The sequence below is a fragment of the Ornithodoros turicata genome, chromosome 5 (genome assembly GCF_037126465.1).
Source record: "Ornithodoros turicata isolate Travis chromosome 5, ASM3712646v1, whole genome shotgun sequence".
NCBI lineage: Eukaryota > Metazoa > Arthropoda > Arachnida > Ixodida > Argasidae > Ornithodoros > Ornithodoros turicata.
Window position 1 is genome coordinate 20,267,152 of NC_088205.1, and position 27,330 is coordinate 20,294,481.

Here is a 27,330-nt window from a genome sequence, read left to right on the forward strand (position 1 = left end):
TGAGCAACTCATGACCAGATTTCAGGGACACCTCCTTTGGTGCAGGTTCTGCCTGATAGCAGAAGAACATGTAGGAAAGCCAACTTGAAAGAAAAGTATGAGGTGAGGAAGAAGGAAGATGAAAAAAGAGGCGTGGGCAGACGAGAAAGGGGGCATAAGATATCGCGTGCGGAGCCTGGCTGCAGCAATTGCATAACGCAGAATGAAAACGTGATAATCAGCTCTGATAATTTTTGCCAAGCCTTTGTTTGCTGTACTGCTGCTCATAATTCTGGGCTGCTACTCGTAGCGTGTGGAACGGGATAACCGGCACTCGTAAGGCTGGTCAATATCCATTTTCGTTCTCTCTGTGGGAAATGGGGATGCCGTCGACGATGAGAAATGTGCGTCCTGGGGCGACTTCTAAGGAGACTGTGCCGGTGTATGTGTGACAGCGTCGGAGGAAAACCTCAGAAATTACCTTAAATTATGATGAAAAAAAAATTATACTCTATAAGCTACGAAGACGAATTCCGTAACTGCACTTCATTTTGTTACTTGCACCTTGTTACTCCGTTATCACTGTATCATACGCTTGTTTGTTCTTGGCCTTATCATGAGGACATTTCAATGCTTAATTCCAAATTTTGCGTGTTACAGTCTCTTCCCGCACCATCAAGAAGGTTCCTGGGTTACCAACACCCTCCCCTAGAAAAATAAAAGTAAACAAACAAACAAGCGGTAGAGTGCTTATTATCAGAACATCTAGAGGTGGCAGCAGAGTAAGGCCCGACACAAAAAGTTATTGGTAAACGAACACCTCCTAGATAACTCGGGCATGCACGTTTACGTCACCTTTGGAGGCCTGTCCTGCTTTGCGATCTGCTTCGAGCTTTCTTCACGTTCGTTCTTTCATTTACTTCATAGCAACATCCACAATAGTAACGCGCATGCCTTACAGTGTGACGCAGGGCACAGGCCTTCTCCATATCTTGGAGGTATTGCTCAAATAAGCTCCAGAATCAAAGACAAAAGGAAGAGAGATGTAATCGCAAACTGTGGTGATAAGATCGTAGGGACCAACGGACGTCATGTCAAAGATTCCTTTCATAGCACCAAGAGTAGAGTCGAGGAAACGTCCGTAATGTTTCTCGCAGATAATCGCCATTCTTCTGGAATTCTTATGGGCGTCTGATTGGATTTATTGTGAAATGGGATGAACACGATTGAGAATTTTAGAAAACCGTTCATATAACGTGGCTTCCCTGAACCAATCAGTCGATTGTGAGTCTTACATAGCTGCAAATTGGCGCCGACAAGCATGACAACCTTACAAACCGTCTGCTAAAACTACTTTTATGCGCCTTGCTACTGATAACGTGACATAAGAGACTTGAACTAGCCAGTAACGACAGTCCTCGCAGTCCCATATGAAGACATTTTGAAATATGCGAGAAGTGGTAAAGAAAAACACGGATGCAAGTACAAATTTTCTCACTCGTCGGAAGCACTGTAATGCTTAATCCGCAGTCTCCGTGGGACGTGCATTACTTGATATGACAGTTTGATAAAAATGCATGGAAAGCCTTGTGAGTGCGAACAAGAGCACATTCTTAAGGATGAACAAATAAAATTTAAAAAGAGAAACACGAATTTCGACTCCACGTGCGTTGCTGTTGTGAAGATAGCGGTTAAAGAAGCTCTGTCTGCTGTTGTTCTGCAATGTTAACACCTTGGCATTCTGCAAAGCGGGGACTTCCTGTAACATTGGAGTAGGTTCGGATGCGATGAAAATTTGTCTACGTTTCACATACTACTCATGTTATGTCATAGTGCGTAATAATAAGTCATATAGGAAGAAAATTGTGATGCCCTTGCATTGCCGTAATCTCAAAACTCTCTTCATAAAAAAAGAAGGAAGGCATGACCCTCAGATCGAACCAGGGAACATAAGCTAGAACCGACATCTGCACCACTGAACCAACAGCCCAGAATGTTGTCATTATGAGGGACCACGACGGAGCCGCTTCGGAAAGCACACTGATTAGTCGTTACTTCTTTCGTCGTAGAAAACAAAAAGCAATAAAACTGGGGCCGCACACTACAGTTGCACTAAAAGAACTGTAGAAGACAGGTTCGGCCTTTCGTGCATGACATGAACACTTTCGAAGAGGACGACACTTTGTGGGGAACACATTGCATTCCCGAAATGCAAGCACAAAAGCACGCCAATGCAATTGGAACGGTGAAAATAAGTACCACAAGAAAAAAAAAAGAAAAGAACTGACGCACTTGGGTTTCCATTCCAGTTGTACACCACCGTAGGACCTCTCATATAATACCTAAATGTTGACATACTTTTCTAAAGCTGAGGGCCAAAGAATATTCCAGGTGAAATGCTTAGCTTCAATGAACGGCAGGGTGTACGCCGGTCAAGGCAACTTGAGGAGGGTGTGTCATGCAATTCTGGGAGTGACTGAAATATCGGAATCACTATTAAAATCACAGCACCTAAAAGCCTGTTGGTATGGCGAGTGCAATCCGCAGAGTTTCCAATTGAAAATGATGACCTGTATTGCGATCATGCCCTTGCGCGAAGCCTCAAAACGCACTATATGATGACTTCCGCATCAGTAGGAAACAAGAGGTGTTCAAGCCACAGGCCTGAAACTAGAGTGAGTGATATATACTGGGTGCGTCCCTTGAGACTGACAAGAATTTTATTAAATTCGCGGTTTGTTTTTCTTTCCGAAAGTCGTTGAATATATCTGTGAAATCGTTCGTTGGGGAGCTTCGCTCAAAGACAGGGACTCAAGCATTCCATCGCAGCATCATTTATTTGCGACCATGTCTCACGGTACCCGAACCAAGAATGACAAAAGTAAACACCAAAAAAACAGTTCACGTGCTCCCCGCACGATCGTTGTCTTCTTCCCTTTGTAACACGTTTACAACTTCAGCCCAAAAATGTTACACGCAAAAAATGTTCTAACACACTCCCCCCCAAAATGGGCTAGCGCGCATTTTTAACCGTTGGCCAGTTCTAGCGGATACAGCAGTTGCACCGGTCTTCTTCGCAAAGTCCCATCAGGTAGGCGTACGGTGCAAGCCCTGACTTTCTCATCCCTGCCGCAGAATACGTCCACAATCCTGCACAACTTCCAGAGCGGCCGTGGTTGTTTCTCATCGTGCAAGATGACTATGTCGCCAGGTTTGAGCGCTGATGACTTGAAAACTCTCGACGAACGAGATGACTGCAGTTCGGCCAAGTATTCCTTGTGCCATCTTTTCCAAAAGTGGGCAAGACCCCTTTGTCGACTTGTCCAAATTTCGTCTAATGATAGTTTCGTTGAGGTAAGTTCTCTGCATTGTGGGGTAGGTAGAGACGTCAGACGTTTACCGACGAGGAAGTGCGCTGGGGAAATTGGCATTTCTTCAGAGCTGTTGCTGTAGAGGAACGTTATAGGCCGTGAGTTAATCACCGCTTCCACTTCAGTCAGGATGGTGACTATCTCTTCCGTATCAAGGAGCTTCCTTCCTAGTACCTTCTTCAGCGATGTCTTGACGGATCGCACAAGTCGTTCGTAAAACCCGCCCCACCAGGGCGCCCGCTCCATAATGAACCGCCATTCTATTTTGCTCGTCGAGAAATGATCTTTCACCACCGGATCCCTTAAGGCCAACCACAGCTCTTTCAGTTCGCTCCTACTTCTCTTGAACGATAAGAAATTGTCAGAATACACAATGCGGCATAGCCCTCTCCGTGAGACGAACCGTCGTAGAGCCTGTAGAAAACTCTTGCTGGACATGTCCTTGGACAACTCGAGATGTATTGCCCTCGTGACTGCACATACAAAAAGGACGATGTAACGTTTCTTGGTACTGCTAGCTTCCTTCACCATCAGAGGTCCGGCAAAATCAATTCCCACCACTTCAAACGGTAGGCATTCCGTTACTCGGTCCGCAGGCAAAGGAGCAACCGTTTCGCTTGCTGCCTTGGCGTTCAAACGCTTGCAGGTCACGCAGTCGTGAATGACCCTTTTTACAAGTCGACGAGCTCTGGTAACCCAAAAGTTCTCTCGTAGTTGCACGAGTGTATCTCTGATGCCCGCATGAAGAAGTTGATGATGAGTCTGACGAACCAGTAGCTTCGTGTAATGATGATCTCCAGGCAAGATCCTGGGATGTCGCTCGTCGTACGTTCCACGGCTGAACTGTAGACGTCCGCCAGCCCTGATAATCCCGTCGTTGTCGATGAATGGTGTTAGGTCCCTTAATGGCGAGTTGCTCGGAAGTTTGGAGCCCTTTTCGATACAGCTCAGTTCGTGCTGAAAGGTCATCCGTTGAACTGTCGTTATCCAATGGACTTCGGCCTTTTCGATCTCTTCTGTTGACAGTACTCCACTCCTCCTGACATGCGATTTCAGGTTATGAATATAGCGCAGGACCCATGCTGTTGTCCTATGAAGCTTGAGTACGGAACTGTACTTGTTGATGTCAAGTAAAACCGGTACTGTGGATGTTGAAGTAGCTGTGGTTAACACCTGGGATTTCATTTCTTCAAGTTCTTCGGACGCAAACCGTGTCGTTGGGGGCCTTCCTGGCCACGAGCTCTCGTCGCTGACGATCCACGGTGGTCCCTTCCACCACAACTGACTCTCGATCAGTCGTTGAGCTGATATTCCTCTTGTCATTAAGTCAGCGGGATTCTCTTTGCTCGGACAGTAGTGCCAAGGATGCGAATCGCTGTTCTTTTGAATTTCGGTCACTCGGTTCCTTACGAATGGTTTCCATCTTGCTGCATCGCCCTGGATCCAATGGAGTGTGATCATACTGTCGGTCCAGAAATGCACGCCGCTAACGTCAAGCTTGAGGTTTCCGCCGATGTACTGAAATAGGCGTGATGCCACGAGGCTCGCCATCAACTCTAGACGGGGCAGCGTCAGTTGTTTTAGTGGAGCGATTCTTGACTTCGCCAGAACCAGTGTCGTCGTCGTCCTTCCTGTTAAGTCCCTTACGCACAGGTACACTACCGCGCCGTAGGCTGCGGTGCTTGCATCCGCAAAGACGTGCAGCACTCTGCTGTCGGCGACGTCACTTAAGCCATACTCGTAAAATCGCGGTACTTGTATCCGCGATAAATGTCTTAGGTCGTCGCACCAGTCAGCCCATTGGTGTCTGATGTCATCTGGTAGAATTTCATCCCATCCAAGTTTAAGTCGCCAAGTGCGTTGAAAACAGAGTTTAGCGGTTACGAGAAATGGCGAAATCAATCCCATTGGATCATACAGCCTTGCTGCTGTCTGTAGTACGAAACGTTTCGTATCTTTACGTTGCTCGGAGATCTGCCTGACACTGTCCACCGCGAATGTCAGGTTGTCCGTCGCGGGATTCCAAGATAATCCGAGAACTTTCAGTACACCCGCCACTTGACCCTGTGGCATCGCTGCTGTTGCTTCCTCCTCAAACAAGTTCCTCATGGTCGGACTATTGGACGCCCATTTGTGCAACTTCATAGAAGCAGTTTGGAATATGCTCTTCGCCTCACGGTAAAGTTTCTCGGCACTTCCTTCATCTGCTGCTCCAACCAGAAGGTCGTCAACGTACAGTGACTCGCTGAGCAACGTACACGTGACGGGGTATTCGTCTTTCAGGCTCCGCAGGTGGTGTTGTAATGTAGCTGCCAGTAGAAAGGGGCTCGACGTGGTTCCAAAAGGGACCCTGGTCATTCTGTACGTTTCGATGTCTGGCAAAGGTTGATCGTGTGTCGGAGCTTCCTTCAGCCACAGAAAACGTAGTGCATCTCTGTCAGCGTCGGTGACGCCAATCTGTAAGAAGGCCTTCTCGATGTCAGCGACCATAGCCACCCGATATTTCCTGAAGTTCAGCAGTAATGCCACTAGGTCACAGTTCAAGTTGGGGCCACTTTCCAAATTGTCGTTCAGTGACTTCGCCTTGGCATCGTGTGACGAGGCATCAAATACGACCCGCTGCTTTGTCGTGCTGGCGCCTTCTCTGATTACCGCCTGATGGGGCATGTAGTACGTCCTGCCCTGCGATGATTGATGTGGGCTTGCCACCTCCGCAATACCGCTGCGTAGCTGTCATACATGACGTTGTCATACTCGCTCATGAGCTGTGGGTCACGTGTAAGCTTCCTCAGGAGTTGATGAAGTCGCTTTCGGGCGACGGCCTCGTTGCTCTCCAGATCCACTTCCGTTTTCCACGGTAGGCATACTTGATAGCCATCTTCGACCTTCACCACAGTCTCCATGAACGACGTTACAACGTCGTTATCCCTCGTATCATCGTTTTCTGTCTCACGTATTCCCAGGCTGTCCAAATCCCACAACTTTGTCACGAGCTCTTCCAGTGGCCGCTCTTGCGTCACCGTCCGCAGCACTACCGTCTTGTTACAGTGTACAACATTTCCGCCTGTCGGGATGGGACCCTGAACACACCAGCCGAAGGACGTTTCGATGGCCCTCAGTCCCTTGCCGAGGTCTTCCACCTTCCCGCTGACGACTTCCCAATAATAGTCGGATCCTATGAGCACTGCGATCTCTTTGGAATCGGTCTGAATAACATCAGCTGGCTCCAGATTCTTGTCGTTCAGCTTGCTTTGTATATCTTTGTCAATCATCGGAAGAATCTGCTCGCAAATGCTGTCGGTTTCCAATGCTTCAATCTCGAAGCTCTTTTCTCCATTACGACTGCTCATTGACAATCGTACTCTCCTGAAGCTCCGTTCTGTGAGGTGGCCTCCAAACACTTCAACCGTAAGCTCCTCGGTCTCCAAATACTTGCACCCCAGTTTCTTCGCCATCCTCCTTGATATGAAGGACCGCTGGCTCCCGCCATCAAACATGATTCTGGCAAGTGTCGTGGATATTTCTCCAGCCAGCATAGCCGTCGCAGTCTGAAGGAGAACTGTAGCCCTCCTTGAATTGTCAGCAGCTGAATGTAGGCTAACGGACGTCGTTGGCGTTGCGACAGAGTCCTGATCCCCGTCAATTTCTTTCGATCCTTTTTTCGACGCGTAGCTTGGATCGCACATTGAAGCTGCATGTCGGCCTGTGCATTTCCTGCAACGCAACCTGCTCTTGCACTCCCTGGATTGATGATTAAGTTTAGTGCATCGGTAGCACCTCCGCTCAGCTCTGAGAATCTCCTTTTTCTTCGTTAACGGAATGTCAGAATCACAATTCTCCGTCTCATGCTGTTGTGACGAACAGAATGTGCAGCGTGTCTTCCCAGCCAAGTGCTGCAGTGCGGCTACTGAAGCTGTTGGCTGGCGTTTGCGGTCGTGAGAAGTCTTGTACTGTCCCTTGTCGTCGGTTTTTTGGGTAGATGTTGCCTGCTCCCGGCTTTCTACTTCAATTCTAACCAGTTGAAGTAGGTCTGACACCTTCTTCCGGTATTGCCTCACAGCAGGGTCAGAAATTCTTGCCGTTCCGGCGCTGTCTCCAGCTTGAATATCAGATGGAACTCCCACCGGGATGGATGCCATTGCCGATTTTCTGTGATATTGCAGCACAATGTCTCTCGGTAACGAGCGTAGCAGTACAGGGTACAGCAGTGAACAGTAAGAGTCTTCACTCACACCTAGGACATTCAGTCCGCGAATGTGGGCTTGGAGTCTGTCATAGAGCTTACGAAGCTCGCGTACGTCTTCGGACAATCGTACGGGACGAATATTCAAAAGTGCTTCCATGTGATCCTGAATGATGGCAGTTTCCGTCCCATAACGTTGCTGCAACAACTCTACTGCGTCCTTGTAGCATTCTGCTGACAAGTGCAGACCTGCTATAGCAGCTGCTGCCTCGCCGACTAATACCGACTTTAGGTAACTGAACTTGTCACTCTGGGTCAGATCTTCGTTCTGATGGATCAGCCGTTGAAATTGTTCCCAAAAGGCCTGCCAATTTCGCTGCTTGCCGTCGAACTTCAATAACTCCAATTTAGGGAGTTTCACCTTGACTGCCGTCGATCTCGTCGTAGAAGTGGTCTGTATTCCAGTTTGTACAGATCCATTCTTCTTGCATTTCAGTCTGGCGATGCAGGTAATCACACGGTCGTTGTATTCATATGTGCGCGTAAAATCCTCTTCGCTCTGTTCGATCTCGCTGTGTTCGATTTCAGCGTCTACGTCGTTAAGTTGCTGGTGACACGCTTGAAGCCGTTCGATCAACACATCGAGAGCGTCCAATGTGGCTTCTCCAGTCCCGCTCAGTAGACTGTTGGCTTCGGTGATGATTCGGGTCACTTGGGACCGGAGCACCTGACGTTTCTTCGGTAGATGAGACATGGCGTCCGCCGTGTTCGATTCCGTTGATTCGCTGCGTCGTTACCGTTTCAGCAGTGTTCGTCGATCAGAGTCCTTCAATACCTTCAGTCCTCGAAGATCCCGGGTTTCGGCACCAAAAGTTATGTGAAATCGTTCGTTGGGGAGCTTCGCTCAAAGACAGGGACTCAAGCATTCCATCGCAGCATCATTTATTTGCGACCATGTCTCACGGTACCCGAACCAAGAATGACAAAAGTAAACACCAAAAAAACAGTTCACGTGCTCCCCGCACGATCGTTGTCTTCTTCCCTTTGTAACACGTTTACAACTTCAGCCCAAAAATGTTACACGCAAAAAATGTTCTAACAATATCTATTCCTGACGGGACCTACTCAATGGTGGTGGTGTATCACTAATTAGTTCAGCCGTTGATTACTTTGTGGGAGCCTATTCCCACTCTCGGGCAGTCTTTGGTAAGTTACTTCTAAAACGTAACTGAGTTACATTTAATCTGCCAAACATAGTAACTAAGTTACAGTTATAGTTACTTTCTTGGTCGAGTAACTAGTTGCAGTTACTGAGAGAGTAACTTAGTTACATTACAGTTACTTTTTACAAAAATGACCATGAGAGGGTGATACAATTGTTAAGAACATACATTTATTTACCTTTATTGAAGTGCGATAAAGTTAATACGCGGTTATCCCACACAGAAAAATACGACATGTGCATGCGACCTGGCGCATCGCGGTGAAAAAGAAGAGCACGGTGACGCGCACGTGTTTCGTAGCGTGTACAGAGACAGACATACACAAGAACAAGGAACTCGCCTCAACATGCTTTTTCAGGTTTAAAGTTGACGTCCTGTTTGCCGTGTACGTCTTATTCCATAGCTTGCACTTTACAATTAAATTATTCTCGTCCTTCCATGATAAAAACTCGAAGGTTGCTTCATAGAGCGGCCACGGAAGCTTATGATAGCAGCAACCTGAGCAGGATTAGCCATTGCACTGGTGGGAGCGCAAATGAGCTGACCGAAAAGCTTCTCTTTGTGCATAATCATTCCCTTGTCCATATCCACAGGAGGCAGGATCCTGTGCTAGGGCAGTGACACTATTACTCACATATAACTCACTCCGACCGTTCCAGTCTGGAATTCCCTGCTTGGTCACGAGCCCAAGGCACTGGGCACATACCGGTTACGGATAACAGGAAGGAAGACACTGTTGGGGGAAGAAAAATGAACGACATTTATTCGAGTAACTAGTTACATTTTGGAGTTACATTCACAGAAATAGTAACTAGATACAGTCAAAAGCTACTTCTCTGGAGCAACTTAGTTACTACCCAAGACTGCTCTCGGGGGCAAAGCCCGTCCATTCGATCCCAGTGGAAGGCGAAACAAGACTACAAACACAAGATGTACCAAGCAACACGCTATTTTGATGACTTACATCTTCCGGTCTTACAGTCCGTTCCTGTGCGCTTCCACGTCCACACTGCGTACCAACTCCTTAATCGTCCTCCTTCTACCACTGTGCCCAACCGCCTTGTCGTCCTCTTTTTCCCCACACGTGTCACAGAAAGGCGTACCCTGCCGGTGCCTTATCCAAACAGTGAAAATGTTCCCCACAACTTTTATAATGAATCTTCATAATTCCTGAAAACAAGTTGAGTGCGCAATTCCAAATTTGTAGAGCACAACCCTGAGAAGTCACTTCAGCAATCATCGAAACTGTAGCACTTTTCTGTGCCTTTAAAAAATGTGTGAATATGCACTATCTTCGAGCGTTGCGCGAGTTCTGCGGCCGCTTTTTCCTATCACTCTCACCGTTTGACAACACTGACATCACGCCGTTCCTCAAAACATGAGGTCCCCTGCTTCCTAGCGCCCTCGTTGTTTTTCTTTTGTTAAAATCTGATACAACGTAGACACTTATTGAGCAGCAGAATCGGTGATTATCTGCCAGGTTTTTACAGTAATGCATTGGTAGTTTTATTGCGTGACGTTTATCACATCGAGTCGCGAACTGTGTTGTGAGGTGTTGAGCAGATCAAACGAGATAACGACGGCAAGAAAATCAAATACGGCATGCTTTATGATAATGTAGACTGAGAAACGGCATCGCTATTTCCCTCACTTCCAGGGACAAAGCGGGCTGTTCCATGACTTCAGGAACAACCTGATGTCAGTTAAGAAGGGGTGACACCGAGACAGGGAAAGGAGAAATTGGCCGCAAAACCCGCACAATGCTCAATTATTTTGTATTTTCGCACATTTTTTTACTAGAGCGCAAAAAGGCGCTGTGGTTTCGGTTCTTGCGGGGTAGGCCCCTCAGGGTTGTGCTCTACATCTTTGCAACTACGCAGTCAACGTATTTTCACTAATTGCAAAGATTACTCACGAAAGTTAATTAACGGCTGCGCTATTTGCTGATACACCACCACCTTTGAGTAGGCCCAGTCCAGAATAGATATATTCAACGGCTTTTGAGAACAAAAAGTCAATCGCGAATTTAATAAAATGTAGTCAGTCTTACGACACGTACCCTGTATATATGACAACAAGCATTCATGGTATTTTTAACATATTTATTATTTTGCTATCTAGAACGAGTTAACCCGTAAGGAGATTATAGCCTTGCACAATGTTGCATGAGAACAAAAAATTAGGCGAGTTAGGGAATTCACACCTCCCCAGCACATTTCAATTGTTCATGTTCTTAGGCACCGTGACGCTTATGCTGCGTTCGTCTGTTGAGTGTGTTTCCGAACCGCGCGTTACTTCCCATCGGTCAAGAGCATATTGTACAAATTCAGTCAATCATGTGCTCTACGAATGCCACACGGCGAGGATCTTTTGGTGCCTTGTTCGCTGTCACACAAATGTCGTTCGCCCTGTGTTGTTCGACTGTCGCCGCCCGTCTCACCGCCTTAGTGTTCTCGTGACTGCTTGTGGCGCCGACATATTGTGGACAGCACGCTGTAAGGCGGCCAGCCTATTGTACAGGAGGATAAATGACAGATGCGCGAATTAAATAAAAAAGAAGAAGAAAAAAAGGGGAAGTTCCAGGGAGGTGGAAATCTGGACACGGCGGAGAAGTGGACCGGACACGGCATGAAAAGGAAGGCAGGTAATTTGAGCAGGGAGTAGCAAATACTGGAAAATGGTATTTTAAATGCTTTACAAATAGGTATCGCAAAAAGTATTGGGCACACTACCAAAACACCGGAAAAGATATTTAAAATACTGATTTTGAGTATGTACTCAAGATACGTGCAAGTCTCGTCCTATCACCTCTCCAGACCTCCGAGAATCGATTTCCTTTCAAGCTTTTTTCAGGTTTTGAAAGAAAAAAAAAATAGTCCGATTGTGCAATATTTGGAGAGTACAGCGGATGCTTAATACATTAAAATCGCAACTCCTTCGGATCCTGCATTGTCCTTCAAAAGGAGAACGCATTTCCGTAGTTCCACGCGTCGTTCTTCTTTTAAAGTCTCCTTTAACCTGCAAAGCGAGCTACAGTAGTATAGAGCGGTGAGAAAGCAGGCGAGCTGGTGATAGTTGATCTTTATAAGTTCTTCTCCTGTTTAGGGTGTTTTTTCCCCCAGTCTCAAGGTTCGTTATGAAAATACAGTAGTATGCTGCATTAACTGCCTCACAGTAAGATAGTTAATCATCAAAAGACCCTCCTTGAACCAGAAAACCGAGACCATGACCTTTCCCGCTGTTCGCTGAGTATAGAATTTTTTCGGCTTCGGAGAACCCGAGTGCAACCATTCCATGTACTGCTGTTTTGTCTCAGGATCATACTGATGCAGTCATGTTTCGTCAGCTAACAAGTCGCTCAATAAAAGTGTCACTAGAACGCTCAAAATGCTGCAAAATCAACTTGGAGGCATCCATTCTGCGCTTTTTCTCATCGGCATTCAAACATATCGGCACCCACTTGTCCAGCTGCTTCTACATGCCCAATTGTTTGTGAATTACAAACCCAATGCGTTCTCTGCCCTCGAAGCTCTCTCCACGTCTTTGGATAACATAGGACTTCGATCGTCATTGTGAAGGGTTTCATTATTTCATTCTCCGCGCATCACCACCAGCAATGGGGTAGAGTATCGCTCCCGGCGATGAAATTCCCCATTCATCATCCCGTAATAAAGTTGTTGTTGTTGTTGCCGTTGGATATGCCTAAGGTATCCGCAATTGTACTAGCCGAGATTCGCATTTCTGTCAATCAATAATTTTGGGTGCTGACACCGTTGGAGTGATCATCACCCTGATCCTTCGGCACCTTCCCCACGATGAAAGTTGGCAAGCCACTTCTTCACGGTTGAGTTCTTCACGGTGAGTGGTCGTCACTTGATGTTGTCATCATGCATTCATAGATTTTTCTTGGAGGTCGCTTTTGCATTAACAGGAGCTTCATGACAGGCCTAGGTTCAACCTTTGAAAATTTCACCCTTGTAATATAGAAATGGTTCTGTTGACAGCTCGAGCAAAAATGAACATTTCGCATTACAAACCTACATATCTCTTCTTCGTCTCGCTCTTTGTGTCTATACGATGACCAGATCGCGTTCGTAGGGCCGAGAACTTTTCAGCATGCTCTCGCACATACCTTTTCTTCCAACAGTGTAAAATGCATGCACCTTACTACACCTTGCGCAAGCTACAGTACCTTTGTGTTCTGTCTTCTCACCGTGTAATTTGTTCACTTTCCTTCGTAAATACTCAGTGTTGCGGGCTTTCAACTCCTGACGCCGGCATCCGCAGAGTTCTTTAGAGAGAGAACTAGGCACTGTCGAGTTCGAGCAGCGGTGGGTGACATCCAGTGTCCTCTTTCGAGTGGACTATGGTAAGTTTTACATTAACTGCTGAGCTGTACCTTCTTCTCGTCTCGTTATCCCGCTTGGAGCTCTCCGAAGTTTTAGGCAGTCAGCTTAGGTAGAGGAGTTATTATTTTACTCTGATTCGCGTGTCCATCACCCCTCACACAAGCCGTCATGGCGACAGTATCAGTAACAATGAAAAATACATTTCTACCAGGGTTGCGGAATGGGATCACCCATTCCATTCCAGTTCCATTCCGAGAAATGGAGATTTGTGACAATTCCATTCCTTTCAATTTCTCGGAATGAAAAGGTATGGTCAATTCCCACTCCTCGAATGGCTTGGCAACCCCATTCCATTCCTTTAATTCCATCAATAAAAGAAATAGGACCGGTAACCGTACCATAGCTAGCCTAGCAGTGCTATAGAGTAGATTGACATTACCCAGCACAGAAAAAGCACAAAGACACGGTTATTTCGCCGTCCTCTCCTCCTCCTCCTCCTCTTCATTGGCATCATAATTACAGGAGTTTTCCACCAAAGTAACTGGTGCAAGTGATGTGGAGTTGCGAGCCACACACTAGTGAACCCAAAATCTCCATTTTATTGTTTCTTAAAACCGAACCAAACCAAACCATCGCCCTTGACCGTGTGGCACCCAGACCATTCCATTCCAATTCCATTCCGCCTGCGAAAAAAAATGCCTAATTCCATTCCCATTCCACAGTTTCCGCCATTCCATTCCAATTCCATTCCGGACTATGATAAATCTGGAATGATTCCGGAATCATTCCAACCCCGGAGTGGCAACTCCGCAACCCTGATTTCTACTATAGACAAGTTATTTGTTTTCTGCAGTCACCGGGACTGATAAAAGGTTAGAAAAGTGGGATTCCCTTAACTGTGGAATTGATTATCCATGAAGGTATGAACTTACCGTCAATAAGAGATATATCCATTCTTCGTATAATATTGATGGAGTAACTTTAAGGTATTTTTATGGATCTGACGCAATGCTTGTTGGTCGCAGATTTCCGGCGCATGTTAGAAGAACCCCATCTGGTCGAAAATTATCCGCAGCCCTACCCACGTGCAGCTTGTCGCCAGACAAATAGGCTTGTGGTGGTGGTGGTGGTGCTGGCGAAAGGGCTCGCCGTTGTCGGCCTCACAGAGGTGGGCAACGTCACGACTGTCGCCCTGGGGGAATGTGCGTCCTGGTCCGACTTCTAATGGAACTATGCCGGCATATATCTGAAAGCGTCTGAGGAAAACCCACGAGAAACCCCCAGACAGCACAGCCGGCACTAGGATTCGAACCCTGGTACCTCCCAGTCTCGACGTGACATGGCCAGCACGCTAACCACTGAGCCACGCGAGCTGGCCACACTGGACACAAATGACAGCGCATTGGACCAACAAGGTAATTGGACCAGATTCACGTATGATGTGTGTCAGCCTATTTGTGACGGCTTAGTGCTGTCACAAACAGGCTGACACACCTCATGCGTAAATTTAGTCCATTTACCTTGTTGGTCCAATGCGCTGTGCTTTCTCGTCTTTAGTAGACAGACATCATTACGATTGTTTGCTAAAAGAAAGGTTCGGACAGTGAGTAAGAAGAGTAAAAATAAATACAAAAGGAAGTCGTACCGGATAGCTGTACAGCGAACAGTCCGCTGCCAGGCTGCCAGGAGTGGAAATACTCCAACCAAAATTTTTACTTGCATGCTGTGTCGGTCCAGCCGCCTTGTCAGGCTTCTGACTTTAGCAGCTGGTCCACATTTCTGTAAGACCAGGAATGGAACAGTAATAATTAAAAAAAATCTGAGGATTCTTTCCCAACTTCGCGAAGCCAGATTCCATGTAAAGGCAGATACTGTCTCGCAATCGTATTTCTAAAATGCCCGCGACAATGTTTTAAGGGTGGCAGACAAGATTTTCGATAGCAGTGATGTACTAACTGCGCCTACGATTGCCGAAACAATTTCACAGAAATATAAATGCATTGATTTCGGTTTGAAAAAATCGAGCGCCAAAAACGTATTACACATGTACACACAGACCAATATCCGTTCTTCGTTGGTTCTTCATAGTGCAAGAACTGGATGAAAGATGAAAGTCACTGAAAAGGTTAGCCAGCTGTAGGACTCGAACCCACATCTTCTGGATTGCCGGTCCAGGGCTCTACCAATTGAGCTAAGCTAACGCGCCTTCTCAGCGACTTCCAAGGTGCGTCATCTGAACGGACAAACCAGCCACTCTCTCTCACTCATCCTCCTTTCACTCATACATTTTCGCTCACTCATACACACATTCATACGACGGGATCGACGCAGGCGGCAACTGTTGAACATGAAAGAACTGATGTTCTGAGGCTGGAACAACATAGAAGAGACAAATACATACAAGGCCTCAAATTGCCTAAGAAATTAACGATGAAAGATGAAAGTCACTGAAAAGGTTACCCAGCTGTAGGACTCGAACCCACACCTTCTGGAGAGAGAGTGGCTGGTTTGTCCCTTCAGATGACGCACCCTGGAAGTCGCTGAGAAGGCGTGTGACGTACCTGTACTTGTGTGTACTTGTGCGTTTTGTTAATAAAAGGTGAAAAAAAAAAAAAAACACCTTAGCTCGATTGGTAGAGCCCTGGACCGGTAATCCAGAAGATGTGGGTTCGAGTCCTACAGCTGGCTAACCTTTTCAGTGACTTTCATCTTTCATCGTTAATTTCTTAGGCAATTTGAGGCCTTGTATGTATTTGTCCCCTCTATGTTGTTCTAGCCTCAGAACACCAGTTCTTTCAAGAACTGGAGTTGACCCGCATTACACAGTGGATTCGGGTCAATCTTTCCGTCTTGCCCGGGTTGTAACCCGGGCAATCTGGACACAAAGGGCTTTTCTTGATGAGCTCTCAGTTACTGGAGAAGCGGAGTTCTTCCGATAAATCCGAATTGCTTTCGATTTTACCGGCGTATGTTTTTCGGACAAATTCGAGAATCAGAAGCCCTACTTATAGTGCAGTGCACTGTCCCTTGCAATATCTGTAGCATTAGATAACTCTCTGTATGCGTTTTAGATATCATCAGTCATTCGATCACAGTGAATAAAGCATCCGTGTCGGTCACAAATCTAAAGGGAAAGGCAACGGCAATATGGGGCAAACATGATTCCTCACGCTCGCTATTTCTTATCGCCGGATCCACTATTCTGGGTCAAACGTGCCGTTTCTTAAAACAAGTCCTTTGCAGTATGGAGCTCCACTCCTGCATGTATCAGAATGGAAGTCACATCCGCAGAGGAGCAGTCGTGTTTTAAAAGCACAGCCTATTTGCGAAATATCGTCGAAATTCTAGCCAGCTGAATTCTACAAGCCACGGCGATCAACTCTAACCAACTTTGTACAACCAAATCACAAGCAACAATAATGAAATAATAATGAATTGACGGATAAATATTAATGTCGATCTGAAGAGGTCGTGACCCTGTGCCTCACATGCCCAAGATTCGCGGACACGTCTCCCTAAAGTGTGCTTAGCCTAATAGCACCTGTTGTGTAAGTAAGACAACTTTACGTTTGTACACGTGTATAGGTGAACGGAAGAAAGAAACCCGAAAGGGAAGGAGGAGGACAGGAGAGGGCGAACACTTATCACGGGTCACTTCAAGTCCCTTCCTTTTGGTTGGTAATAACGGGCACTGCGTGACGAGCTTGATAAGGATTCTTCAAACTGCTTCATCGCTTTCAAATGCCAGACTTCTTTTTAGACGACTATCCCTGATACAAATGGCACTCTCAATGCCGTCATACCTCTGACACTTTCTGTCTTCACTATTATTGCAGGGTGTTTCATTTAAAATGAGTCAAACATTTTTTTAAATAAAAATATTGCATTGCACTTGAACGAGACTTAGTGCGTAAGAAGTGCGTTAGTAAGGGTCCTGAGATACTCACTCTATATTTTGCTTCCTCGTTTATTAATTAATTCGTTAATTGAAAGTAATTGGTGATCCTTTTAACTACAGGGACTATAGCAAAACTCTCATTGGCGGAGTTGTAGAGCGGAAGGGGGTCTTCTCTTATCCATTGTTTGCATTGTTTTTTTTTAAATTCAGTGTTAGCGCCGCGAAGCAACTGTGGCTATGAGCGGCGTACAGACGACAGATGGAGCGAGTGCAGCAGGGAGGATTGGGGGACAGGGGGATCGTGATTATGTACCTCCTCTCAGTTTTTTTTTTTCCGGTTTCAAAAAAGCGCGCCTGAAGTTTCGAAATACCACACGACAGCAGCACAAACGCGCACGGAAAGAGATTATCTGTTCGTTCGTTCAAAATGTATAAACCACATTACTGTTTACAAACAAGAGGCGCCATTTGCGCATGCGCAGAGTTGTTGTGGGCAAAACAGTGAGCGCAGCCGTGCGAATGCTTTCCGCAAGCGCGACATCGGTTGTGTTGCACTGTTACTCCGCTCCCGGCTGTCTCCTTCCACAATACCCGAATAATTTAGAGCTATGAAGGAAACAGACAAGTGTCGCTACAAGACCAAGTTGTTTATGAACAGTTTACAACATGACGATCTCTCTGCTCTATACTTCGACAACGGGACAGCCCAGCCACAAAACATGGCGCCGATCACAATGGCATAGTATCCTACATAACATTTTCGCCAAGCCAGTTCACTGCTGATATTGTGCAAACATACAAGTCACTGGAAGCACAAAATTACGTCACCTTTGGCGAGCTGTTTGATCAGGGCGTTTCTGAAAACAGCACTGATTTGCTACGGTGCGCCGGTTCATGTTAGTGTCGTTTATTTGTACACAGGTATCGTCAGGGGATCGCATAAACGCGATGTCAGGGAATCTTTCCGTTTGCCTGATCAAAACGATTCCAACACACAAAGGCGATTCACAATCAAGGGATTTCTTCGTTCTGCGTTGCGCAGAAACTTATGAAAAGTGATTGCAATCTCTAAGCATATGATAAAAAGTTGAAAGTTTGACATTTCCTGTCTGCCTCTGGTGTTGCTTTCTGGCTGATGACACTCTAAGTCTGCCTCTGCGTCAGATTTTTACTCGATTAGCAGTAGTAGGATATTCCTACCACATTTCTGAGCAAACTCTGCATGGCCGATTTGTGATACGTATCAGTGCCTTAAAAGGTACCAGAAACGGACCGGTAGGGTTGGTGATCTCCCCAGTGAATTCGAGCATCTACAGGGTGTTTGCTCTAACGCGTCCAGAAATTATATCTAAAGCGAGCGATAAAAGAAAAGCAAGTGGTACTTTTCTGCTACTTGAGTAAGAAACAGGTACTGATTCACTAGTAGCACGTATTTCCTAGTCAAGTAGCTGAAAAGTAGCGCTCGTTTCTCTTGTATCGCTCGCTTTAAATAAAAGTTCTGGACACGTTAGAGCAAACACCCTGTATATCAGAGGCAAGCTACCCCAAAGCAGTCGTATGCGGCCCGCGGACGGGGATGAGTTCGGCACCCCTGGTGTGTACCAAAAAGAGGAAACAGGAAAGGATGATCGGATATCGCCATGGTGATGGGAATAATGGGGTAACGTTATCTTAGGCTATTGACAGTACTTTGTCGAAGGTGAAGTACAACGTCACCACGAGTGTTCGAAAAAAATCGCCCTGGGCGCAAAACATGCCGCTAAAATAAGCAGGCAGCTACACAGGACGATGCATATCTTAGAGCATTTGGTTAAAGGAAGGATCAAAAAGCGCGCTTCTGGCAATGTATTGTCAAGTTTCTGCACAGGTATGTCGCCATGATCGGTTTGAGGTCAAGAAAACATTGACACAACACGATTATATGCGCCAGTCCCACTTGTATTCGATACATTTAAGTGAGTTGAACATAGAGGCATATGTTTTACTTAGATGACATTTACATTTTGTTCGTGAATGAAGCTGCGAGGCAGCGCAGGCGCACCGGCCCGCCGATGCACAATGTTGTCGCCGAGACAAGTGTACGCATGAATTAAAGAAGAAGAAAAATTGCCTTGCTTTCGCTTGTCCAGAATAGAGGTATATAACGTCGTTCGACAAAATATACAAGTTCACAGCCATTAAGGTATCCATCAAATTTCATACTGGCGGCAACCAAGCTTCCTGGTAGTGCTGCGAGGAAAAATTAAGAAACAGTGTGAAACATAAAAATAAGCATACATTTTATACATGAAAAAACGTGACGGTCACAGATAAGGTAAATATTAAAAGGGAATCGTCGGACAGATCACACGGCAATAACGGTACGCTACAGCCATCATAATTTTTTACATCTTTTTACCGCGATAATTACAATGTCAGAAAGAGTTTGAAAAAATTGATACTAAGAAGAAGAGAGTGTTCGATTTCCCGAAACGCGAGCCTCATGGGAACGCAGTGTCTGCGACGACGTCTTTTCTGTTTTTAAATCAGAAGTCACCAGCAATGTTCTGCAGTCTCTTTGGCCGTGAAAGCACACCTTCATTTTGTAGATGATTTTACCAAACCTGTCTTGTGGTGCTGCTTATCAGAGAAGAGTCCGGGCTGAACACTGAGAGTTCCCCTCCCTTTCGAGTTTCATTCCTCCTCCCAGTTACACGTGCTCAAACGCACAGTCGGCTTTCCTACATGTGGCAGTGTCGTTAGGCTAAGCCCTCTTTAAATGCGATGTCTCACATTTTAGTCGCACTTTCATGCCCTCGGGAACAAAATTGGCTCACTACATCACCATGGCACTCACTTTAGGTTACTAACATGGTCCCTCTAATTGTGAAACTGCAGTGGAAAGCTACCTAAAGCGGAGAGAGCTTTGTTATAGGACTGTGAAATCACGATGGAGCGCGAATTCTACTTCTGTCCTATTGAGTACAATGCGTAAGCTTTCAAATGCAGGGGGAACAAAAGCCTTTATAAATATACGGATAATTCATTTTTGGCGTAATTTCTTGTATATAGATCTCACAGGATTCAGTGTGGAACTAGTGAAAAGTGTCGACGTTTTCCGCCAAAATGAAATTATACGTTTCTTATGCATGTTTCTATGAGTGTAATGCAGGCGAAGCACGCTTTAAGTTTTTGTCCGCGAATCTTGGGCATGAAAACGAGCAGTAGTAGCTATGACTAAAAACGCTTCTTTTTCAGTGCGAACACCGCGCAGCAACTATGGATACGAGAGATGGACTATAATGAAAGTTCTTTTGCTAAAAAAAAGAGAAAAAAAATCTCATCTCGTTAGTGACAACCAAACCTCGTTACGGTATGTTCAGACATTCCTGAGGTAATTATGGCACCTAGATGCTCTCGTATACTGTTACCGATAAACATTACTTCTGAAACCCCCCATGATCAGACATTTTGTTCCATCTGCTCACTCAGTTATGTACAAAAGAATATGAATTACTCAATTTTCTTGACTTCGAAGGCTTTACACAATACAGCCACCTCCAAAATCCGTCAGGCAACTTGCTAGACTTGGTAATGTCTAATGTTCACGTTGCCATTTGTATTCTCGTTTTTCATGGGGCGGATGCCAGTCACCAGGATGGGCGCTGCCACAATCGTATATCGTACGAAAGATGATTATTTAGATGGCGGTTTATGTGGTCAAGGCATCTCATCATCGTCCCTTTATTTGCGTTCGTGTGTGTGTATGTGTCCACAAAGCTTGTGCACCGTGTCTTTGATATGTTTGTACCTAAGCGTCGACGATCCTCCCTACGTTATCTGCACCGGTTCTCCTTTGAATTGAAACATCTGCTAAGCAGGAAGCTACAACAACAACAACAACAAATGATGGAGAAGTGATGATGACATGGGATGTTTGCTCGTGGCAGCCACAGGACCCTATACCACTTCACAAGGTTAATATGAGAGGATGAATTAATGGCGAGCGCGAAGCGAAGACAGGTCGAAGTTCTGCTTAGAGCCCTTCGAGGAGACCAGTGGCTTGCACGAAAACAAAAAGGGAGCAAAGAGCCCGGCACTGATGCGCAAGGGAGTTCCATGGACCAAGTACTTTGGACATGCTGAATGGTCTATGGTCAAGGAGCTCAAGGAAGCTACATTATCATCGGATATATGAGCTAACAATGTCTCGTTTCTAGTATACCAGATTTAGTGCTGCACGTGTCAAATCGGCAGTCCCGGATAAAACAACATATCGTAACCATGTCGAATCATCCTTATGTAATTGGAGTAGATTTACACGTAAGATGAGTTAGCCTATTCGTGTGGCGAGACGGTGCAACGTGCCGCAGGGTAGGACTGCGGACAATTTCGACTTCCTGATGTTCTTTCGACGTGATCCTGAGGTGTTGGGGGGTTATGTAAGGGAACGTACGATAGCCCAACCACTACACACGATTGCCAATTCTGATACTAACGAATCTACGATGTCTGACCCCGAAGAAGTTAGCAAAATATTTGTACGCTATTTTCTTCTATATATTATATGTAATCAGTATGTTTATAAGTTGATCGTGCCATCCCAGTCGCGAACGGCCAGTTTGTATATACAGCTAACTGTAGCGTGGGACAAGACGCAACACTTGCCCACATCACATTTCAAAAATAGCACTGCCCTCGCCCTGAAACGACACTGCTTTGTCTCCCTCGCCGGCTAACATTAGAAGGCGGATTTGAAGGGAGACAGACGTTTCGTTCTAGTTGGGACTCATCGGCGCGGCGTGACACGATCTTGGGTCCGCACAGACAATGCGTCTCGGCGAGACATTAGTGTTCCACTCTTTCGTGGTCCGGACAGTTTATGGTACAGTCGGTGTTTATAGCACCAGAACCGGCACTGATGAGAACGACCTTATATGGTGACGCCGGTCTGCACCACAGCGCGTCTGTGGTCATAAACTAAACAGTTATATCTCTATGGAGTACATACTCGTAACTGTGCTGTTACCAGAGGCGTAATTGATATGGTTTATAAGTTTTATTTTTTATTATCGATAATGAAACATGAAGGAGTAATCTATGCCACGGGATTAATAGCGTTAGCAGCTGCAAGTTATAGAGGACGTCTTGTTCTACGCTTTTTTTTTCCTCATGACCAGAATTCAGGGACACCTCCTTTGATGCAGGTTCTGCCTGATAGCAGAAGAACATGTAGGAAAGCCAACTTGAAAGAAAAGTACGAGGTGAGGAAGAAGGAAGATGGAAAGAGGCGTGGGCAGACGAGAAAGGGAACATAAGATATCGCGCGCGGAGCCTGGCTATCAGCAGCAATTGCCTAACGCAGAATGAAAACGTGATAATCAGCTCTGATAATTTTTGCCAAGCCTTCCTTTCCTGTACTGCTGCTCATAATTCTGGGCTGCTGCTCGTAGCGTGTGGAACGGGATGACCGGCACTCGTAAGGCTGGTCAATATCCATTTTCGTTCTCTCAGTGGGAAATGGGGATGCCGTCGACGATGAGAAATGTGCGTCTTGGGGCGACTTCTAAGGGGACTGTGCCGGTGTATGTGTGACAGCGTCGGTGGAAACCCTCAGAAATTACCCTACATTATGATGAAAAAAAAATGTATACTCTATAGGCTACGAACACGAATTCCGTAACTGCACCTCACTTTGTTACTTTCTTGTTATTCCGTTATCACTGTATCATGCACTCCAGTTGTTCGTGGCCGTATCACGAGGACATTCCAATGCTTAATTCCAAATTTTGCGTGTTACAGTCTCTTCCCGCCACCATCAAGAAGGTTTGTCGGTTACCCACACCCTCCCCTAAAAAAAAAAAGCGGAAGAGTGCTTATTTTCAGAACATCTATAGGTGAAATAAGGTTAAAATCTGGGCGGGTTGGTATGACATCTTTTAAAATGGATAAAATACCCCAGTGCGAAGGTAAAACAATGGGACGAGACAAACACAGACAAAGGGACGACGCACAGCACTGACTGCAACCAAAAGAATTTATTTCCGTCACCATCTCCTTTTTATACCAATACCTTCTCTCCACACTAACTACAGCATCACGTGAGAATACATTCTACGCAAGAAAACATTCTATCTTATCAGACAAGGTTACTGATGGTACACTTATGCACGAATTCCCCAATTTCTTTATCGTTAAAGCTTCCAAGTATAGTAACGCCCCTTGTTTCTTGTTTTTATACAAAACTTTTGTGCTTTTTAAGTCGGGTTCACATCCATTACACTGTGCGAGGTGCCCACCTAATGTCGTTTCCATTCTTTTACTATTTTTGTTATGTTCTCTTAGTCTTGTGTTTAAGCACCGTGTTGTCTGTCCAACATATTTCTTCCCACATTTTAATGGAATACTATACACTACCCCTATAGCACATTTAACGTACGTTGTTTGATGTTCAACTTTACACCCGGTGTTCCGCTCCTTATTTACACTATTTAGTAGGGAATTAAGACCCCATCCCTTTCTAAACACGACATCTATCCCAAACTTCTTCGATAATTTCTTTAACCTATGCGATGCCTTATGCACATACTCAATGACAGCGAACTTATTCTTCTCCCTAGCCCTTTCTTGTTTTGATCCATTTATTAAACGTGTTAGTACACGACTCAATATGTCAGTGATAATTGCTTCCGGATAACCAGCCCTCTCAAGTCTATGTATTTGCGCAACACAACTCGCAAACATTCTGTGCTCATAGGATCTCTCTAGCGCGTTTTTTACAACATTTTGAGCTGTAGCATTTTTTACAGTTTTTGAACAACATGAATCAAAGGGCATCAAAGGTTTCTCTATTCTTTGCTTATATTCCCAACAAAATTTTTCCTGACAACATGTGATTTCAATATCCAAAAACTGTATGCAGTTATCATTGTCCTCTTCCACTGTAAATTCGAGACCCCTACTTTTGCTGGTAAACATATCCTTCACTCTGTTACATTCTAAGCCCTTATCCAGAATGATCAAATATATATTTGACAAGAATATTCAAACGGAATTAGATGTGAATAAGTGGCCTGTTCATGCTGTGTTTAGGTATGTGGATGATTATTTGATCATTCTGATTCAAGATGACATGGAAGGTCAACTCATAATTTGTTCATGAGGGGACTTCCTATAACGATGTAGTAGGTTCGGATGCAATGAAAATGGTCTACCTTTCACATACTAGTCATGTTATGCCATAGTGCCTAATATAGGCCATCCAGGATGAAAATTGTGATGCTCCTGCCTTGCCGTAATCTTAAAACTCTCTTCGTAAAAAAGAAGAAAGGCATGACGCTCAGATCGAACCAGGGAACATGAAAGCTAGAATCGACATCTGCATCACTGAACCACCAGTCCAGAACGTTGTCATCGTGAGAGACCAAGACGCAATCGCCTTCGAACGCACACTCAGCAGCTTTCGTCGTGTAAAAAAAAAGAAGAAAAAAATACTTTTATAATGAATCTTCACAATTACTGAACACAAGTTGAACGCGCGATTCCAGATTTGTACAGCACAACCCTGAGAAGTCTAGTCAGCAAGAATCCAAACAGTAGTACTTTTCTGTGCCTTTAAAGAATATGCGAAAATGCCCTATCGCCGAGCGTTGGGCGAGTTCGGCGGCCGCTTTTTCCTGTCGTTCTCTCACTGTCAACCTTTCACAACACTGACAACACTCTGTTCCTCAAAACATGGGGCACCCCCGCTTCCCAGCGTCCTGGTCGATATCGTCGTTTTTCTTTTCTGGTAGAACGTACACACTTATCGAGCAGCAGAATCGGTGATTTTATTTTTGTTATCTCCGAGGTAATACATTGGTAGTTTTATTGCGTGACAGTTGTCACATCAAATCGCGAACTGCCTTGGAAGACGTTGAGCAGATCAAACGAGATAATGACGGGAAGAAGATCAAAGACGACATGTTTTATGATAACGTAGACTGAGAAACGGCATCGCTAATTCCCCTCACGCTTACAGGCCCGTTCCGATATACAGCGCTTTGCTCTAGAGCACTGGAAAACAGCGCTGTTTTTCCCTCTTCTCCCGGCTGCGACTCGATGGAAAACAGCGCTTGGCGAAGTTGAGCTTCGGTGAACTTTCCCATCGCTGTCTCCCAGCGATAGGCTCCCTGAACCAACGAGAACGCGGCGCCGAGTTCAGGTGACGGTACGATCACGTGAGATCACCAAGTACAGCGCTGGGATAAGCGCTGCAAGTGCGAACCCCACAGTGGAAATACAGCGCTGTTTTGCACAGCTGTGGTGCAGCGCTGTGGAGCAAAGCGCTGTATGTCGGAACGGGCCTTACTTCTGGGGACAAAGCGGGCTGTTCCATGATTTCAGGAACAACCTGATGTCAGTTGAAAAGGGGTGACACCGAAAGAGGGAGAGGAGAAATTGGCCGCAAAACCCGCATAGTGCTCAATTATTTTGTATTTTCGCACAAGAGCACAAAAAGGCGCTGTCGTGTTGGTTCTTGTGATGTAGACCCTCCAGGGTTGTACTCTACATCTTTGCAATTACGCAGTCAACGTATTTTCATTAATTACAAAGATTAATTACGAAAGTTAATTGACGGCTGCGCTATTTACTGATACACCACCACCATTGAGTAGATCTCGTCGGGAATAGATATATTCAACGACTTTGGCGAAAAAAAAAAAAAAGTCAATCGCGGATTTAATAAAATTTAGTCGGTCTTACGTCACATACCCTGTATACATGACAATAAGCACCCGTGTATTTTTAACATATTCATTATTTTGGTACCTACAACGACTTAACCCGTAAGTAGATTACGGTCTTGCACAATGCTGAGAACGAAAGTTTTGGCGAGTTGCGGAATAAAGCAAGTTTTAAGACACATGTCCGAAATTTATGCTAAATGATTGACATGTATTTACACTGCAGGAAACACGTGTTGTAGTTTGTGTTCATCTTAATTCCCTTCACCATTAAAGCGCGTCAAAGTTGACCCGCATAATTGGTTCCGTCGTCACATCGATCTCGAATGAAACTTTGATGAGTTGCGCGTTCACAGAGAACAAAGGACGTTTAAGACACAAGTTTGAAATTTATGTTAGAGGATTGTCAATCATCTACATTATAACAAACACCAGCGGCACTGTGCAAAACGGAGATTCCTGTAACGGTGAAGTAAGTCGGAGTGCAATGGAAAGTCATCTGCTATTCACATATTAAGTGCACAGGCGATCGCAGAGCATTACCGCAACTAAATCAAACCGAACAGCATGCAGTATGACATAGAGCCAGTACGGCATTATTAGGCTAAAACTCTGACGCTCTCGCCCTGTCGTTACTCTCATAACTCCCTCTACAAAAAAATAGAAAATACAGGAATATAATAATAATAATAATAAACACTAAGCAGGCCGCGGATCAAACCACGGCCCTCGAAAGCTATAACCAAAATCGTCACCAGTGGGCCAACACCGCCCGTTGCTGTCACCTTCAGGAATGAAGATACAGACGCTTCGCAGGCCACACTTCTTTTGTCGTGGGAACAACACTGGAGCGGCCCACAGTTGCGCACAAAGTTGCAAAGCGTAACAGACAACTTCACCTTTCATGTCTGACATGGGCATTTTCTGCAGAACCCATTGTTTTGGCCAAGTACGAGAAAAGTAGCACACGAATGCATTCTGCCACGAAGCCAACACAGCGAAAATAAGTCCTCCAGCAACAAAACTGTGACATTCTTGCGCTTCCATTCCACTTGTACGCCATCGAAGGGCCTCTCACAACAACACCCATGTGTGGGCATTTCTTTCTAAAGCTCAGGCTCAACAGATATTTTAACAAAACCAGATGGGATGCATTGTTTCAATGGAGGGCAGCGAGTACGCCGGTCAAGCCAACTTTAAGAAGCTGTGTCCCACACTTTCTGGGAATGCTTTTGGAAGTTATTATCAGTGTGTGCAATATAATTACGTGAACATGCACTGTTGTGTTGTCAGATGTTCTTCAAACCGAACGGCAATTGGCGATAAACAAAAAGTACACTGCTAAAATTTTCTCAAATACGTTAACAGAAACGAATTCATCGAACAGCGACATCTTAATAATTTACATGACAAGAGATAACGCTTCAAAATTCGTGTTCCACACGCGGGAGCATAATGTACCAACCATGCTCTCAAAATTATATCTAACTCAAGAAATTAGGTCAAAAGCAATTACTAAATCTAAATAAGCAGAGAAAAGTTCAACTGATGCGTAAAGGTAACTTCCCTACTACACACCGCTGCAACGCGGAGAAGCCACTTTGACTGTTTCCGAAGTTTGG

The 27,330-nt window shown here is 45.3% G+C and overlaps 2 protein-coding genes across 2 annotated transcripts; both read right to left on the minus strand.

The window, feature by feature from the left end:
* Positions 1–3,005: 3,005 nt before the first annotated feature.
* On the minus strand, positions 3,006–5,840 carry LOC135395625 (uncharacterized). The gene has a single exon (XM_064626722.1). It carries the CDS (start codon positions 5,838–5,840, stop codon positions 3,006–3,008), a length of 2,835 nt encoding a protein of 944 aa, XP_064482792.1.
* Positions 5,841–5,998: 158 nt separating this feature from the next.
* LOC135395626 (uncharacterized) lies at positions 5,999–8,287 on the minus strand. Its single transcript, XM_064626723.1, has one exon. The coding sequence runs from the start codon at positions 8,285–8,287 to the stop codon at positions 5,999–6,001; it is 2,289 nt and encodes a 762-aa protein (XP_064482793.1).
* Between the last annotated feature and the right edge of the window lie 19,043 nt (positions 8,288–27,330).

Excerpts from the sequence above, each read along its gene's own strand:
- LOC135395625 (XM_064626722.1), bottom strand. The coding sequence starts at position 5,840 with ATGGTCGCTGACATCGAGAAGGCCTTCTTACAGATTGGCGTCACCGAC.
- LOC135395626 (XM_064626723.1), bottom strand. The coding sequence starts at position 8,287 with ATGTCTCATCTACCGAAGAAACGTCAGGTGCTCCGGTCCCAAGTGACC.